General features: G+C 36.4%; 1 protein-coding gene across 7 annotated transcripts in view; it reads right to left on the bottom strand.

Annotated features, from left to right (window-relative positions):
- Nucleotides 1–17,052, bottom strand: part of FAM135A (family with sequence similarity 135 member A) — a 130,718-nt gene that overhangs the window by 65,441 nt on the left and 48,225 nt on the right. For 5 of the 7 annotated variants that reach the window (XM_049895111.1, XM_049895155.1, XM_049895120.1 and 2 more), the window contains exon 4: nt 16,316–16,395. In XM_049895111.1, coding sequence (XP_049751068.1) covers nt 16,316–16,395 — 80 coding nt within the window. Of the gene's footprint in view, nt 1–16,315; nt 16,396–17,052 lie in introns of those variants that run through there. The other 2 variants (XM_049895136.1, XM_049895145.1) reach the window with 1 other exon arrangement.

Below are 17,052 nucleotides of genomic sequence, written 5' to 3'. Positions count from 1 at the left end.
CAGGGAAAAAAGTTCCTTGTGCTGTACTTGCAACTCTTCTGTAAGTTTGTTTCCCCTTTTTGGCAAAACTCTTCAGAAGAGTTTTGGTATTATCTGTCTCTAATTCATCTCCTCCCATTCTCTCTTTAGTACACCTTGTGGTAGCCAGTCTCCAAGATGGCTCCCAATGAGGCCCACCTACTGGTTTTAACAGCCATGCATAAACCCCTTCCCACAAAGTATCAGAGTTGATCTGAGTGAATACAGCAGATGTGATGGTACATTAGCATCTTCCATAATGGTCACTTTCACTCTCTCACTCTCACACTGTTGCTCTGGGGAAAGCCATGTGACATTCTGAGGGCACTCAAGCAGACTACAGAGGTCCACATGGTTAAGAACTGAGGTCTGCCAACAACTATGTGAGTGAGTCTGGAAGCACATCTTTTAGCCCAGTTGGATCTCAGATAAATACAGCTCCGGATGATAGCCTGACTACGACTTCATGGCAGACCTTGAGCCAGAGGCGCCAGCTAAACCACTTCCTGATCCATAGAAAGTATAAGATAATAAGTGTTTGTTGTTATAAACTGCTAATTTTGGGGGTATATTTTTACACAGCCACAAATAATTAAGATACATTCTAACCAGACTTTGAACCTGTAACTTCTCTTATCGAGATTTACAATGACTTTTGTTTTACTAAATCCAATGGTCAATTCTCAGACCTCATCTTACTTGACCTACCATCAGCATCTAACACAGTGATGCAGTCTTTCATTGGTGAAACACTAATCTGGCTTCCTGGACATCACACTCTTCTGGTTTTGCTCATACCTCATAGGCCATTCTTTGTAGTCTTTTTTGGCTGGATCTTTCTCATCCAAGAAACAGCACAGTATAGTGGTTTAAAGTACACACTCTGAAACCAGACTGGCTAGGTTTAAATCCTGGCTCTGCCACTGACTAGCTCTGTGATCTTTGCTGATTTTTCTCTTTCTTCCATGTCCCACAATCAATTCTTCAGCAAACCCCATTGGCTCTACCAATAAATATATCCAGTATTTACTGAAAGTGCTAGGAATGCCCAAACAGAAGAAACAAGACTGCCTTTAGGAATGCTCTAAAAAAGATTCTATCGTTGGAATAAAAAATTACCCCCCAAAATCATTCTAAATTGTGTTGGAATTACTAACAACAATGAACCTTCAGTGAATGTTGCCTATATCCTGAACTGATATCAATACTTAAAGCTTTTAAAAAGATGTACCAGTGTCTTACAGATAACAAAAAACCCATTGCCATTGAGTCGATTCCAACTCATAGTGACCCTATAGGACAGAGTAGAATTGCACCATATGCTTTCCAATGAGCAGCTGGTGGATTCAAATTGCTGACCTTTTAGTTAGCAGCCAAGTTCTTAACCACTGCGTCACCAGGGCTCCACAGGTAACAAACTGCTCCTTAATTTTAATCTCAAACCAGAAGCAGTGGGCAACAGATATGTAACTTCCTTCTTTAGTCATTCACTAACTTTCTAGATGTTGGAGATACATAGCAAAATAAAAAAGATAAAATTTCTAGGCTCATGAAACCTACATTCAAATGGCAGTGGGGGGTGGTGGTGGTGGACAGTTTGACATAGAATAATTAAATTAATAAATTAAAATAATACTTTATTGAGAAGGTGGTCTATCAACAAAGATTAGAAGAGATCCTCATGTCCTCTTCTCCACTACGTGCCACCAAGTTATTGCCTCTCCTTCATCCTAGCAGAAGTCTGGGGTTTTACTTCCCGGAGAAGATAAAACAGGGGCCCTCTGAACTGGAAGTCACCAGATAAGACTAAGAGCACGGGATCTGAGTATACGCATATTGAATACCAAATGCTGAGACTTTCAAAATTCTTCTTGTACTCAGCTCCTAGAAGGCTGGCAGCAAGATTCTTACCCTCTCAGAAGGAGATAGACAAGTGTCTTCTCTGATGTTTCATGAATTATAGAGTCTAAGATTTTACTCTACTTGCAAGCTAACAAACTCACGTGCCACAGTTTCACAGATGCTGGCAGAAGACTCCTGGGTGGAAGTAAAATGATTTTATTAATCACAGCATGAGCTTCATGTTCACATCAGTTCCCCTTCTCCCTAAGTCCCATGGGGGTGACATGGAAGTAGGCCTACGTGGATATTATACATGTAGTGAGTTTTCGGTCATAACCGAGAAACATTAAACTTTTATAAAGTTTTATAAAGAAATACAAGGAAACCTGTCTGACCTTTGCCTTAGAGGGAGACATTATCTTTATTATTATACTAGACAGCAATTAAATCTACACTCTGGTTCACACAGAGGCATGATCTCCATCTTCCAAAGTTGTCCACTATACAAACATTTTTGAAAAGAGAGCCTGGAACAGAAGGCATTCAGTGCCTCTGCTTACAAGATGTACAAAAACATGAAAAACTATGAAAAATTATTCTCAAAATATACAAAGTAAAATCTCAGACCCTCCCCACTTGTTCACATGAGGAATCTGATCAGTTCAGTATACAAGATCTATAGGTACGAAATTAGAAGATTCCTTTGGAAATGGTTTACCAACATCACCCTAGAATGAAGCTCAAAGAAACAAGTCCCACCTATGCTCTCAGAGCTTCCAATCAGCTTTTGAGGTCCCTCCTTTTAGTCATGTATGGACAAGTGAGTTCTACCAAACATCTGAAGAAAGTTTCTAACGTGGAAGTTAGAGACCAAAGCAAATAGAAAAAAAAAAAAAAACCAAAACCAAAAAAACAACTTGCAGAGAATCAGTAAAGACAACCAGCAAATTAAAAGAGATCAGTAAAATTAAAAGAACCAGTAAAGATTACCTACCATCTAAATGACACCAGTTTCAAAAAAAAAAAAAGGCAGACAAAAGTAATAAACCATATAAATAATTATTCTGTGAAGGCTAAAGATATATGGGAGTATTAAAGTTCCTTCTGTATAGGTACAGCATAATGACCCCTTGATCACTATTAGGATGCTCCTAATCCTAATGACATCTGTTTTTTTTTTTAAACACCCTATCTTAGCTCTGGAAACCCTGGTGGCATAGTGGTTAAGAGCTACATCTGCTAACCAAAAGGCTGGTAGTTCGAATCCACCAGGTGCTCCTTGGGAACTCTGTGGGGCAGTTCTACTCTGTCCTATAGAGTTGCTATGAGTCAGAAACGGCTCGACAGCAATGGGTTTGGCTTTTTTTTTTTTTAATCTTTGATCAAACTTGTGCCACATTAGTTTGCCATGTCTTCCTTATAAAGTCTTTTGTATATCTGATTTTCTTGGAGCTTCTAAATAATTTCTGGTAACTTGTTAACAAAAGAACAATGTTTCTCTCTTCTATTCTTAAGTTTATCCAGCCTTATATTTTCTAATTGATAGAATCCTTCTCGTTCTCCCAGAGACTTCACTCCTAGAGCTGTCTATTCCCCTGCACCAAGCTGAGTTAATTGCTCTCTAGTCCTACCATCATTAAAAAGACAGGAAAGAAAGAAAAAGCAAAAACAGATGTCAGAAAAGACTGAAACTTGCTTTTCAATGTGGAGCAGCTAAAGTGAATGGAAAAAATGATGACATAAAACAGCTGAACAAAAAATTTCAAAGGGCAGCTCAAGAAGACAAAGTATTATAATGAAAGGGGCAAAGACCTGGAATTAGAAAACGAAAAGTGAAGAATATGCTCTGCATTTCTCAAGCAGAAAGAATGAAGAAAAAATTCAAGCATCGAGTTGCAATATTAAAGAATTCTATGGGTAAAATATTGAAAGACACAGGAAGCATCAAGGGAAGATGGGATACACAGTCACTGTACCAAAAAGAACATGTCAACGTTCAACCATTTCAGGAGGTAGCGTATGATCAAGAATCAATAGTACTGAAGGAAGAAGTCCAAGCTGTATTGAAGGCAATGGCAAAAAATAAGGCTCCAGGAATTGACAGAATACCAATTGAGACATTTTAACAAACGGATGCAACGCTGGAAGTGCCCAATTGCCTATGGCAAGAAATTTGAAAGACAGCTACCTGGCCAACCAACTGAAAGAGATTCATATTTTGCCCATCCCAAATAATAAAAAAACAAATGATTTCAATTCATAGCGACCCTATAGGACAGAGTAGAAATGCCTCATTGACTTCCCAAGGAGTGCCTGGTGGATTTGAACTGCTGACATTTTGGTTAGCAAACGTAGCTCTTAACCACTACGCCACCAGGGTTTACATGTTGTACAAAGAAAGGTGATCCAAAAGAATGTGGAAACAATCGAACAATATTATTGATATCACAGGCAAGTAAAATTTTGCTGAAGTAATTCATGAACAGTTGCAGCAGTACATTGACAGGGAACTGCCAGAAAATCAAGCCAGATTGCGAACAGGACATGGAACAAGGGACATCACTGCTGATGTCAGATGGATCTTGGCTGAAAGAACAGAATATCAGAAAGATGTTTACTTGTGTTTTATTGACTATGCAAAGGCATTCGACAGTATGGACCATAACAAATTATGGACAACTTTGCGAAGAATGGGAACTCCAAAACACTTAATTGTGCTCATGAGAAACATGTACAGTCATTTGAACAGAACAAGGCGATACTGCGTGGTTTAAAGTCAGGAAAGGTATGAATCAGAGTTGTATCCTTTCACCACACTTATTCAATTTATATGCTGAAGCAAATAATCTGAGAAACCAGACTGTAAGAATAACAACACAGCATCAGTATTGGAGGAAGACTCACTAACAACCTGCAATATGCAAATGACACTAACTTGCTTGCTCAAAGTGAAGAGGACTTGAAGCACTGACTGATGAAGATGAAAGACTACAGCCTTCAGTATGGATTACACCTCAACTTAAAACAAAAATCCTCACGACTGGACCAATTAGCGACATCATGATATACAAAAAAATATTGAAATTGGCAAAGATTTCATTTTGCTTGGACCAACAATTAACACGCATGGAAGCAGCAGTCAAGAAATCAAATGACATACTGCATTGGACAAATCTACTGCAAAAGGCCTCTTTAAAGTGTTAAAAAGCAAAGATGTCACTTTGAGGACTGAGGTACGCCTGACCCAAGCCATGGTATTTTCAATCGCCTCATATGCATGTGAAAGCTGGACAATGAATAAAGAAGACAGAAGAAATGATGCTTTTGAATTATGGTGTAAGTGAAGAATACTGAATATACTATGGATTGCCAGAGAATGAACAAATCTATTTTGGAAAAAGTACAGCCAGAATGCTCCTTGGAGGCAAGGATGGCAAGGTTTCGTCTCACGTACTTTGGACAAGTTATCAGGAAAGATCAGTTCCTGGAGAAAGACATCATGCTTGGTAAAATGGACAGTTAGGAAGAAAGAGGAAGACTCTTGACGAGATGAACTGACACAGTGGCTGCAACAATGGGCTCAAACATAGCAATGATTGTGTGGATAGCACAGGACCAGGCAGTGTTTCATTCTGTTGTACTTGGGGTCACTATGAATCAAAACCTACTCAACGGCACCTAACAAACCAACAGCTATACCACCATTTTCCTAGATTTTCTTTCTTTGGCCTCTTGGAGTGGGTTCACTGTTTCTCAGATCCATGTCTTCCTCTGTTTTGGTTTTCTCTCCTATTTTGCTGGAGTATATCTTCAAGTAACTTTTTAAGAAAGGCTGTGTGGGAGGTAAAGTTTGTGAATTCTTGCATGTGTGAAAATGTCTATTCTGACAATCTTACACTTGACAAAGTTTGGCTAAGTAGGTAAGTTTGGGGATAGAATTACAGGTTTAAAACTATTTTCTTTCAGAACTTTGAACTGCTCCATTGTCTCCTGTCATTCAGGATTGCAGATGATGTCAGTTTAATTTTCAGTCTTCTTTTTCTGATTTGTTTTTACTACTACCACCTTCCCCACTACCCCTGGAAAAAGAATTTCAAGATTTTTGATTTTTTGAAATTTCACAATAACATCCCTAGGTCTTTTTCATTTTGTTGCTCTGGATCTAATTCTGTTACTGCAATAACTTCTTCTCAGTTTTCTTTGAACTACTATTATTATTTGGCTATTAAATTTCATGGATTGAGTCTCTAGCTTTTCCTTTCTCTCCTATGTTTCTTGTCTGACTTTTTTGCTCTAAGTTCTAGGGGATTTTCTCAATTCTTTGTATTTAGTCCTCATACTGCACTATTTTGAAATTTTAATAATATTTAAAAATCTCTAACAGTTTTATTTTGATATGAAGGCATCCTATTCTTCTTTTATGGATACATCTGATCTTTGAGTATACTACTTAAAAAAAAATAGTGTTTAACATGTCCTCTTCTGGCTTCTGGCCTCTGAATTATTTCTGTTTCTTCTGAAATCAGTTTTTGCTGTTTATCCTGATCTTCCTCTTTGAAGTGGCTCAATTTTCTGTTAGGCCTTTCCCTTGAGTGAAACACCTAGCTTTAGAGAAAGATGGAAGCCTGCTGACTGGGTGAAGGTCTCATTAAATTAAGAATGGTGCTTTACTTTGGAACATTACGACTTCTTGGTAATTTAGAAAAAAGCCCTGAGATTTCTAGTCTAAGGTAAATACTAGGCTACCTGACACTTTGGACTTGGGGCGGAGGTGCCCAACTATCACAACTGACCTGACAACAAACCTTTAATTTATCCCTCTTTTTCAGCCCTACTTCCCATTCATATGCAGTATTTGCCTGACTTAAGCCTGAAACCCCTCAAGAAGGGTATGGAGGGGTGTTCCAAATAGGAGTTCAGCTCTGTGGGGTAAAGGACCTAGTTTCACACCTAAATAAGGTGGCCTTTATCTTTGGCTCTGGAGAAATAACTCTTGGAATAACTGGGGTACCTTGGTCTAGAATTTCCAGGCCATACCTGAGAAATCTGTGCAGCAAGTGAGGACGGCCAAACCAGAAAAAACTTACCTGGGAGGCCACTATCAACTAGCCTCAGGAGACATAATTCAGCCTATCATGCAAGACTGGACAATAAAATCCCTGAACACTAAGGCTCAGAGAGCTTCATGGATGATGAGAACATCTGTACCTTGGGAGGGTGGCATGTCCCTTGGGACATTGAAGCTCCATGTTAGGAACCCTCCCAGACCTTACCCTAGGTGTCTCTTTCATTTATATCCTTTTTGGTTATATAAATCTGAAGTTGTAAGTATGGTATACTCTTGGTGAGTTCTGAGTCATTCCACTGAATTACTGAACTTAAAGGGGTAGTGAGAGCCTGCAGGTCAGAAAGTAAGGGTCTTATGTGGACTCCTGAACTTTCCGCTGTCATCCTGAAGGGGAAGTGAGAAACTAGCCTTGAACTGGTGGCTAGTGTTCAGAAGGCTGGGGTGTTGTGTGGACTCTCCTAACTTGTGACTGATATCTGCCTATTTGGCAGTCTGAAGGATGGTATCCTTTTAACTTTTGAGCTCTGACCTAGCTCTGGGTTGATAGGGGACAGAGAGAGGGTGTGTGCCATGGGGGCAGCTGGCAATCAGGATGAAAAAGTGGGAAAGCAAGGAGTCGATCAATCTCCACATTTTGGGGATTGGATTCATGCTAATCCTTACCATACAAGCTCCCATCTGCACGTCTGTTTTTCAAAAACGTATTGAAATAGACTTCTGTTGTTCCTTTTTCTATATTTCTATTTCTACAGGGTCTTGGAAACAAAAAGACCCACATATGTACTCAGTTCATTGTTTTAAATCTGAGACCCTCTTCGTTATATAATACTTATGAGATAATCTTCCATAGGAACCATATTTATCCTTTTCACTTTTTTAGTTTAAGGTTAAGCACTATGTCTTATGTATAATAGGCGCTCAACAAGTATTTATTGAATAAATGAACTTTCAACTAATTTCTCAATTTAGTGCCATTTCCCTGTTCAAATGGGCCTATTTCCATTTACCTATCAGTTATTTGCCAACTCAAACACTCAGATTTACACTTTTAGAGACCTGTGATAATTGGAGGCCTACAAATACTTACATTAAGTCATGGTAACTTACGTTTTATTCCTACCACAATCCTTTTGCGTTTTCATTTCCTTTGGTTAAACAGATAGCATTAGTATCTCTTATTTATTTTGTGAACAAGTGAGCATTCATTCAGCCATAATTTACCAAGCCTCTAAAGTATAGGGAACTAAGAGATAGGAAAATAAGAACACTGCCCTTGTTTTCAGAGCTCCCCGTCTAGTCCAGATAGAAACATTAAAGCAAATAATTGCAGTACAAGGTGATAAATTCTTAACTCCCTATTTCAGGAGGCCAGTGCAAGTAGCAGTGTAAATACCACTCACTCTATCCTATGCCAGGTGAAAAACAACGGCAATGACAGAAGAAAGGTGTTTAATTTAGAGAAAGCAAAATGGAGGTTTATAATGTCAAATGGGCTAAAGTTTCAGAATCTACGCAAAGTTTACTGAAAAACCGATCTAACTTCGCGGTGAGTTTTCTATCACGTCTGTTGAGATTATTCAGTTTACCACTAGGAGTAATGGATAAGTGACATATATATGAATTTTATCTCGCTAACATGACTGCATCACATTCTTTCTTGTATTACTATAAGTACAATAACAATATGTGTGTATAGCCCTTTATCGTTTGCTAAGCATGTTCATTTATTTAATGCATGACAACCTTGTGAAGCAGGTCAATACATCTCACAGATGAGAAAATGAAGCTCAGAAAGGTTGAGTTTTCCAAGGTCACGTAAAAGGAAGTAGTCTTCTGATTCCAAGTCACTGCTTTCTTAACTATATCAGAGCTGCATCTCTTGAGACTACCCCCATCACCCCCAGTGCTGTCGAGTCGAGACTACAATCTCTAAATTTGATAAACACTTTCCCTCTATGTGTTATCATAACAATGCAAAAGCGGTTTACTTGTTTTCAACCTCTGGAATCAACTCATAGACAAAGCACAAAGATTTAACTGCAGTTACAAAGCAGGATGTGAATGTTAGCAACCTATATAATATAAAAGAAAGGATATATCCGACAGAGGTTGGAAGGTGGGAAAGGGAAGATTTGAAAAAAGGATGAGAGTGTTTGTTTATATCCTTATTTTATAAAATGAGAAGTCCATCTATGGTTGCTGAAACATGATATGGAGCATTATATTTTTTGAAGCTTCAGATATGGCCAGGTAGAAAAGGGAGGAAGAAAGTGGTATAAGTAAGGTAAATTGTCTTTTATCATAACAGGAAGGTCACAGATTATGTCTATATATAGAGAGGGTGAGAGAAATAGTTAAAAGTGATTCTGCCTAGAGTACAAGGTATGGTTTTCACTATAAGTCTTTCTGAACTAACTGATCTTTGAACTACTTGCCTGTGTTATTTGTACAAAAATTATTTTTAATCAGAAGAACAGGATAGATGGATATTAAAAAAATGAACAAAATAAAATACACTTCCTTTTAAATAATACTATCACTATTAGAAAAGGTAAGTCATTAGCTGAACTTTTTAACCACATTGTATACAGTTCTCTAACATTTCAGTAAGGGGCCAGCTTCCTGGAACCAGCAATGACTTCTCTGTTGTAGAAGTGTATGAATGCTTTCCTATGAATCATTTTTCAACAGCCTATAAATAGTTTTTGTCTTTCATGACTGACGTTATTACAGATGACAGCTATTTCCTGACCCAAATCTCTAACTGTCAGCACAAATCTTGTGCTGGAAATAATTTAAATGTATTGAGACGAGTTGTATAAATGTCACCTAATTCCCAAACCCAACTAATCAACCTTACTGCAACTCACAGACACAATCATTATTTTCTCTCTTCTTCCTAAACCTTTTCCAGAAATATATTACAATTAGGGTAAAATACAGAGCTGAAAGGATACAAATCATACAAATCAAAGTTAGAAGAAAAATCAAGCACATGATAAAATGGTTAGAAAAAGAAAATCCAAGCTATCAGAAGAAAAAAGACATTTTTAAGGAATATAAGTAAAAACAGGATTAATACAGAGTGTAAGTTAGGAAAACTATTCTACATAAAAATATTTATGTTATTAAGGATGAGTCTAGAAATCAACACTATGCATTTATTAAAACAAAGTTGGCCAAATACGTAAGAGTAATATCTGGAGGCAGAAAAATCTTCGTGTCATAAATTGTGTCCCCCCCCAAAATATATGTCAACTTGGCTACTCCATGATTCCCAGTATTGTGTGGCTGTCCTCCTTTTTGTGATCTGATATAATTATCATCCATTCTGTGATGAATTTTAAATCCTAGCCTATATATATTAATGAGGCAGGATCAGTGTGGGTTGTATCCTGAGTTACAGCTTTACAAAACGGTGTGCCTCAAGTCACACCCTTGCTTGAATCACACCTTTTATCCTGAAAGAGGTAAAAGGAGAGAGAAGTGAGCAGAGAGGGGAGGGACCTCACCACACCAAGAAAGAAGAGCTGGGAGTGGTGGGAATGCTTTTGACCTGGGGTCCCTGTGCTGAGAACCTCCTAAACCCAGGTGAAGACTGATGCCAAGACACATGGGGACCTCCAAGGAACGTCGGGCCCACAGATGTTGAAAGGAGACAAGGACCTTCCTCCAGAGCTCAGAGAGAGAGAAACCCTCCCCCTAGAGCTGGCACCCTGAATTCAGACTACTAGCCTCCTAAACTGTGAGAGAATAAATTTGTTTGTTAAAGCCATCCACTTAGAGTATTTCTGATATAGCAGCACTAGATAACTAAGACACTTTGCAAGAATAGATTTTACCAGCAAATTTATCAATAGTAACAAGATACACACTGCAGGAACCCCTAAATATCATTTTAAAATGAAACAAATCTCGGTGGAGGAAAAACATACAAAAAGGATAGAAACAATGGCTCAAAGCTTAGAATAAACAAGCTTTCAGTAATCCCTTTTTCAGATTGCTTGTGAGGAAACTCATCTGGACAGAAGAACAGTATTTTGGATCCAATCAACATCTGTAAGCCTCCAGTAAGCACCCACACGCCATCAAACACTATTCTCTATAATTTTCATATTAATATGCTTAAAACAGTATTTAACATTAGAGAGATTATTCAGGGGTACACTGGCAGGAAATATGACTGGGTACCAGACTTCCAATATGAAGCAACCAAGAATCTCTGTTTTCTGCACCTACAAATGGACGTTTATTATCCTAGAAGTATTCCTCATACCTATCACTTTAACTTCTATTTATCACTCTACTCTAACCTAAATAATCTGATAAGGTATAAAGGTTCTTAGCAGTTCAAAAAGTAAAAGCGAAGAGTCGGACAAGTTATAAATAAATGCCATAAAACAAACAAAATGTTATTCAGGCAGAACAATACAAGCAAGAAGAATTAAATGAAAATGAAGAGTCAGAGTAGGACTATAGTAGACTGGCTTTTTTGTTCTATGTATGTCATAAATACTCCATTGCTTTTTCTGTTTTTTTTCTCCTACTGAACTTAAACAATGGCAAATTTTGAAACTAGTCTATAAGCCTTACCCACAAAATATTTAGGTTTTAAATATACATTGTTCCTTTGAAGAGCATACAGTGTACAAGTGCACAAATATTTTTTGACAAATGTGTTTAAATGGATAAATAGTAAATGAGTGTCTACAACTTCTGAGCCACTAATTACTTAGATAGAAGTGCAGCACACCCTAGCTTTTCTACTCCCTGGCTTCATGATCTTAACCTCTCTAAATCTCAATTTACTCTCATCATAAGGTGGCCAGAGGATGAAACAAGATTCACAAGCTATGGAATACTACACAAATTAAAGGTAGTTATGGTAGCAATCTCAGAGCGACCCTATATGAGTCGGCATTGACTCAACAGCAGTGGGTTTAGTTTGGTTTTGGTTTAAGATGGGAATGGTGTTGGGGTGGGTAAAAAGCAGCATGTCCCACAATTTTTTCGAAGTAACTTATTTTTAAAACTCTGTAAATATCCTCACATATCGTAGACAAGAAAAAGAAGATATCCTAAAGTAGAGAATAAAAAATAAAACACACTGATGCAACATTTGGAATCAAAATGATTTTGGAGAAGTCAGACTTGATATTACATTTCAGACATGACAGTCAAAAGTTTGCTATTTTGAAAAAGAACAAGAAAAAAGTATGAGAGAGTTAGCATGCATTTTTTTCTTCTGTCCAAAATCTAGTCTTTGTGTTTGCTATTTTGGCTGCTACAATTTAATTAAAAAGTAAGCAATCTATCAAATATTTTCTGTTATACACCCTCTCCTCACTTATCAACATGGTTAGATTCCAAACACCAGCTGTTATGCAAAATCAGTATTATATGAAAATGGAGGATGACCACATCAGATCACAAAATGATGACTACATCATTACAAAACTGCCAAGTTACATCATTACATAACTGTCAAACCACTGAGAATCATGGCCCAGTCAAAGCTGACATAACCTTAACCATCAAAGCCAGCATTACTCTTGACTCAAACCTTGGCATTCACTACTGCCAGACATACGTTGTTAACACGCAAAATAGTTGGATAGCAGATTTTTTACTATTGTTGTAAATGCGAAATATCAGATAACAAGATAGTCGACAAGTGAGCAGAAGGTATACCATAAAAATACACACTAAATAAAGTTTCATATACAAGCTAAAATTATACATGATGGAAGTTTATTGGTGTCTGCCATAAACTATTTTTAAAAGATACTTCCTTTCCACACTAGTCAATTATCAGGTCATCCATATTTCATAGCCAATAATAGAGAATTGATAGTATCAGAACCTAGAAACTGAACTGGTACAAATAACTGACTAAATCTGGCTTTATAATACAAACCAGAAATAAAAAATCCTTTCTCCGAAAAAGGCGCTTAAGGAAAGCATTCCATATGAACATTTCTGAAACATGACTTATCATAGTGTCAAAGTAATATTACTTTATAAACGATATCAATTACATGAAATATTTGTTATGCAAATGACCTAGAGATTGAACTCTTGTGTTAATTTTGACAAAAGTTTCAAAGAACTAAAATCCTTTCCAACCAGTATTTAGTCAATGGAAGAATAATGATCATGGAGCTTTGTTTAAATAGAGTTGCCCATAATAAAAATCCACTTATATCTTTTTCTAGAATGCTTTTTCTCTTAAAAAGATATAAAGAAGGAACTGAAAATCTATACATTTTCTACCGTTCTTGTGAGTAAACCAAGTCCAAACTAAATAAAGTGAACAAATATATTCATTTGAAAAATGCAACATCAAATGGAAAAAGTTCCTGGTATAAGATCAAGCTAAATACAAATACCACAATATCTAAATTGTTAATGTTCCAGAGATCAGGTATGGCCATGGAAAGATGAACAATAAGTTGGCACCATGAAAATACCTTTGAAAAAAATCTTGATTGAGGCTGTAGTGCTGCCCTGTCGTTGTCAAATAAAATAAAAAGTGAACTATCACTGGGTCTGGGAGCTCAGTGCTGCAGTAAGTAGTCACTGAAGGCAATACTCTAAGGCACGCATCACCAATTAAATGATTAAAATAGCAGTACTTTTATCACCGTCAATAAAATAACGAAGAAACATAAGTCAGACAACCCAGAAAGGGACCTAGTTTAAAAATTATCAAAGGCAAAACACTCAAAAAACCTTGGAAAAACAATTGTAATGACATTATATAAAAGCACAGAAAGGACATTTCCTTGTAGCCATAAAGGACATCTGTGTCCTTTAAAACAGAACATATACTTGGAGTTATCAGGATATAAATTATTCTAAAAAATCCACCCAGAGGTGATGAATGACGGCTGGCTTTTAGACCATTGATATTTACTATCTCTTGAGGTCCCTGCCCAGAATCATAATTCTGAAAACTATTATCAACCAAGATGATGACACTACCACTCCTGATTAGAAACAAAAAAGGTGTTCTGAATTTAACTGTAATAAAAGCAGCATCAAGCAAAGCCACTCAAGGAGTCCTGGAATAGGAACAGTAATCATAGGTTACTCTCAAGCCTTTTCATAACTGATTTCTGATGTCCTTCCTTATCCTCAGTTCATCAATCAAGAAGCTGTTGTTGTCAAGTTGATTCCAATTCATAGCGACCCTACAGGACAGAGGAGAACTGCCCCATGGGGTTTCCAAGAGTGTGATCTTTACTAGAGCAGACTACCACGTTTTTCTACTGTGAAGCGGCTGGTGAGTTTGAACCAATGACCTTTTGGTTAAAAGCCAAGAACTTAACCACTGTACCACCAGGCCTCCTTAATCAAGAAGTATACAAAAAAAAAAAAAACACCAAACCCAGTGCTGCTGAGTCGATTCTGACTCATAGCAACCCTATAGGACAGAGTGGAACTGCCCCACAGAGTTTCCAAGGAGCGCCTGGCAGATTCAAACTGCCGACCCTTTGATTAGCGGCTGTAACACACTTAACCACTACGCCACCAGAGTTTCCTCAAGAAGTAAAGCTAGTAATTTTTCCACTAAGTTTAGATCACTTAGCGAGAAAAGAGGAAGCTAAAGCAGATATTTCTCAATGAAACAACGCCAACCAGATTAAATACTGTGACATTCTATTCTATCCTCTATACCAACCCAAATATCTAACTGAAAAAATTTTATTTTCAAACTGTAGATTGCCCAAAAGTCATTAGTACTGTTGGCTATTAGATCTGACCTCTACAATCTTTCTTGGAATTTCTCTGTATGATACCAAGCATGGTTAAGATGTCTAGTTCTCTGAAGCAGTTATTAAAAATTTAAGAAAAAAAAGTAGAAACAATTCCTTGGATGTTACAGAAAGATGCTAGCTGGCAGTATTAACGATAAAAATGTTTAATTTGTAATAGTTTTTCTGGGTTAAATTTCCTAAATGAGTTTCCTAAATAATCTCACATCCATTAATTCTGAATTTAGATGAAACAAAATATAAAAATGTTAAATTCAGTATAGATTAACTCAACCTCAAAAATCCTCTCAAGTTTCCATATGAAGAAAACTTCAGTTGTCAAGAATACTATTCGCAAATTTTACTTTATTTCTCTCCAAACTTCATGATTACAAAGAAGAAACTGATTTATATTCAGAAAGTTTATTTCTTAAAAGTAGTTATCGATCTATCTAGACTTTTGGAATTTGTGTTGAATATCTTGCCATCTTGGAATACAGCAAGCAGATTTTGTCTACTAGATTTAAGGCAGTTCAAAAGGGAATACCAAATTTGGCTTGTAACATCAGTTGTTTTACTACCTCTGTGTTTAACAGAAGGAACACAGACTAAGAAAAGAAGACCTATTTTGATATATACGTGTTTTAGCATTCATGCCAAGCCAAGAACATATAAGCATATTTTGGGTTATAAACAACAGGTCTCCCCGAGATTTTGATAGTTTTCAGGAAGATAAACTCTCCATTATGTACCATTCACTGGGGTTTAACATTAACTAGTATTTTTTGCATCTGAAGTATGCTAAAAAGATGATCCTAAATACTTCAACTTCCCACCAACTTTTTTTTTTTTTAATTATAAAAACGGATTGAATTATGGTCAGCAAAGCTTTAGCGCTAAGTGTATTTTGTTATTTTATGATGCTTTAAAAAAAAAATTTTTTGGGGGGGCTAATAATTCTCATAAGGCATACATGGTAACTCTCTAGAATGCACCATTAACCATTTCATTTCCTGACCACAAGAAATAAAACGGCATACTGTATTACGAAAGGTGAAAAAATTCCCACTGATTATAATCTACCGGTTTAGGGCTGCCAGTTTTAGGTTAAAACCTTTTAATGGTGGTGTTTCTCCTTAGATTATGAGTAAGTAGTAGAGTTGTTACAACAGGTCTATTTTATTCCTTCATACATTGTCTTCTGGCTCTTTGTTTTCTAGTTTGAGTAGTTAAAATAAAAAAACAAAATGTGGTTTAAAAAACGTCCTCAAAAGGCACACTATAAAACTTTACCATAAAATACCTTTATAATCACTGGTGAAATTATGAGTTCACATTTACTGTGTATTTTTAAAAATTACATCTTAAACTCTGTGTTTGTTTTCATAAAACTTTCATATATATTTTTTCACTTGTTCATGTTAAGAACCTTATGAAGTACACAGGGTACCTATAATGAAGCCCATTTTACTAAGGCCCCAAATATATTTCTTACACGGTGTATTACAACTATGCTGTTTCGTATCTTTCTATTTGTAATTAAAAAATACACATGTACGAATAATTATTATTGTTGAACATTATAATGTCGCTTCTGACAATTTTAACTTGAAAATATTCCTTGGCTTACCTGTTGCATGTAACAAACTAGCTTCTACTCTGTGGGGAATTCTTGGTGGAATTTTCATAGATGCACGAATCTGGTAAAAACTAGAACAAAATAGACAAGGAAGTTATTTCAAAACATATTTTAAAAATATGCAATGCCCAACTTCTACACACACACATATATATTAAGATAATAAAGTTGGGCTGCTTTTATATTATTCTCTGATTATATTTACTATTGGTGAGAAAAACATCAGACCTACAGATCAAATTTAGCATGGTATAAAACCAAAAGGAAAAACCTTGCATGTATAAAGATGGATGAGTGAAACAGAAGCAATATATACAGTACTTTCTACTTTATATGAGAGAGTGTTATAGTAACCTGTGGAGTTAGAAGGATATCTAAGGGTTTCATTGTCTCAGTTTATTCACTTTTTCTTTTAAAAAATAATAAAAAGCAAAATTTTCTAAAGCACAATTTTGAAAAAATACAGGACTAATTATAACTTAGTTTTAAATCTTAGTTTCATACTGCAAATGACATAATAAAGACAATGAAATTTTTTTTAGGTTTAAAGACTTCAGGTTTCTTTCAAGGTCAGTGCTATTTGGTTATTTTTACTTGCTCATTTATTCTAAAGGATTTTGAAATCAGATAAATATACATTTATATATGGAGCCCTGGTGATGTAGTGGTTAACAGCTTGGCTGCTAAACAAAAGGTCGGCAGTTTAAATCCACCAGCTGCTCCTCGGA

Source organism: Elephas maximus, chromosome 1 (genome assembly GCF_024166365.1).
Source record: "Elephas maximus indicus isolate mEleMax1 chromosome 1, mEleMax1 primary haplotype, whole genome shotgun sequence".
Taxonomy (NCBI): Eukaryota; Metazoa; Chordata; class Mammalia; order Proboscidea; family Elephantidae; genus Elephas; species Elephas maximus.
This window is presented reverse-complemented; position numbering and strand designations above follow the sequence as displayed.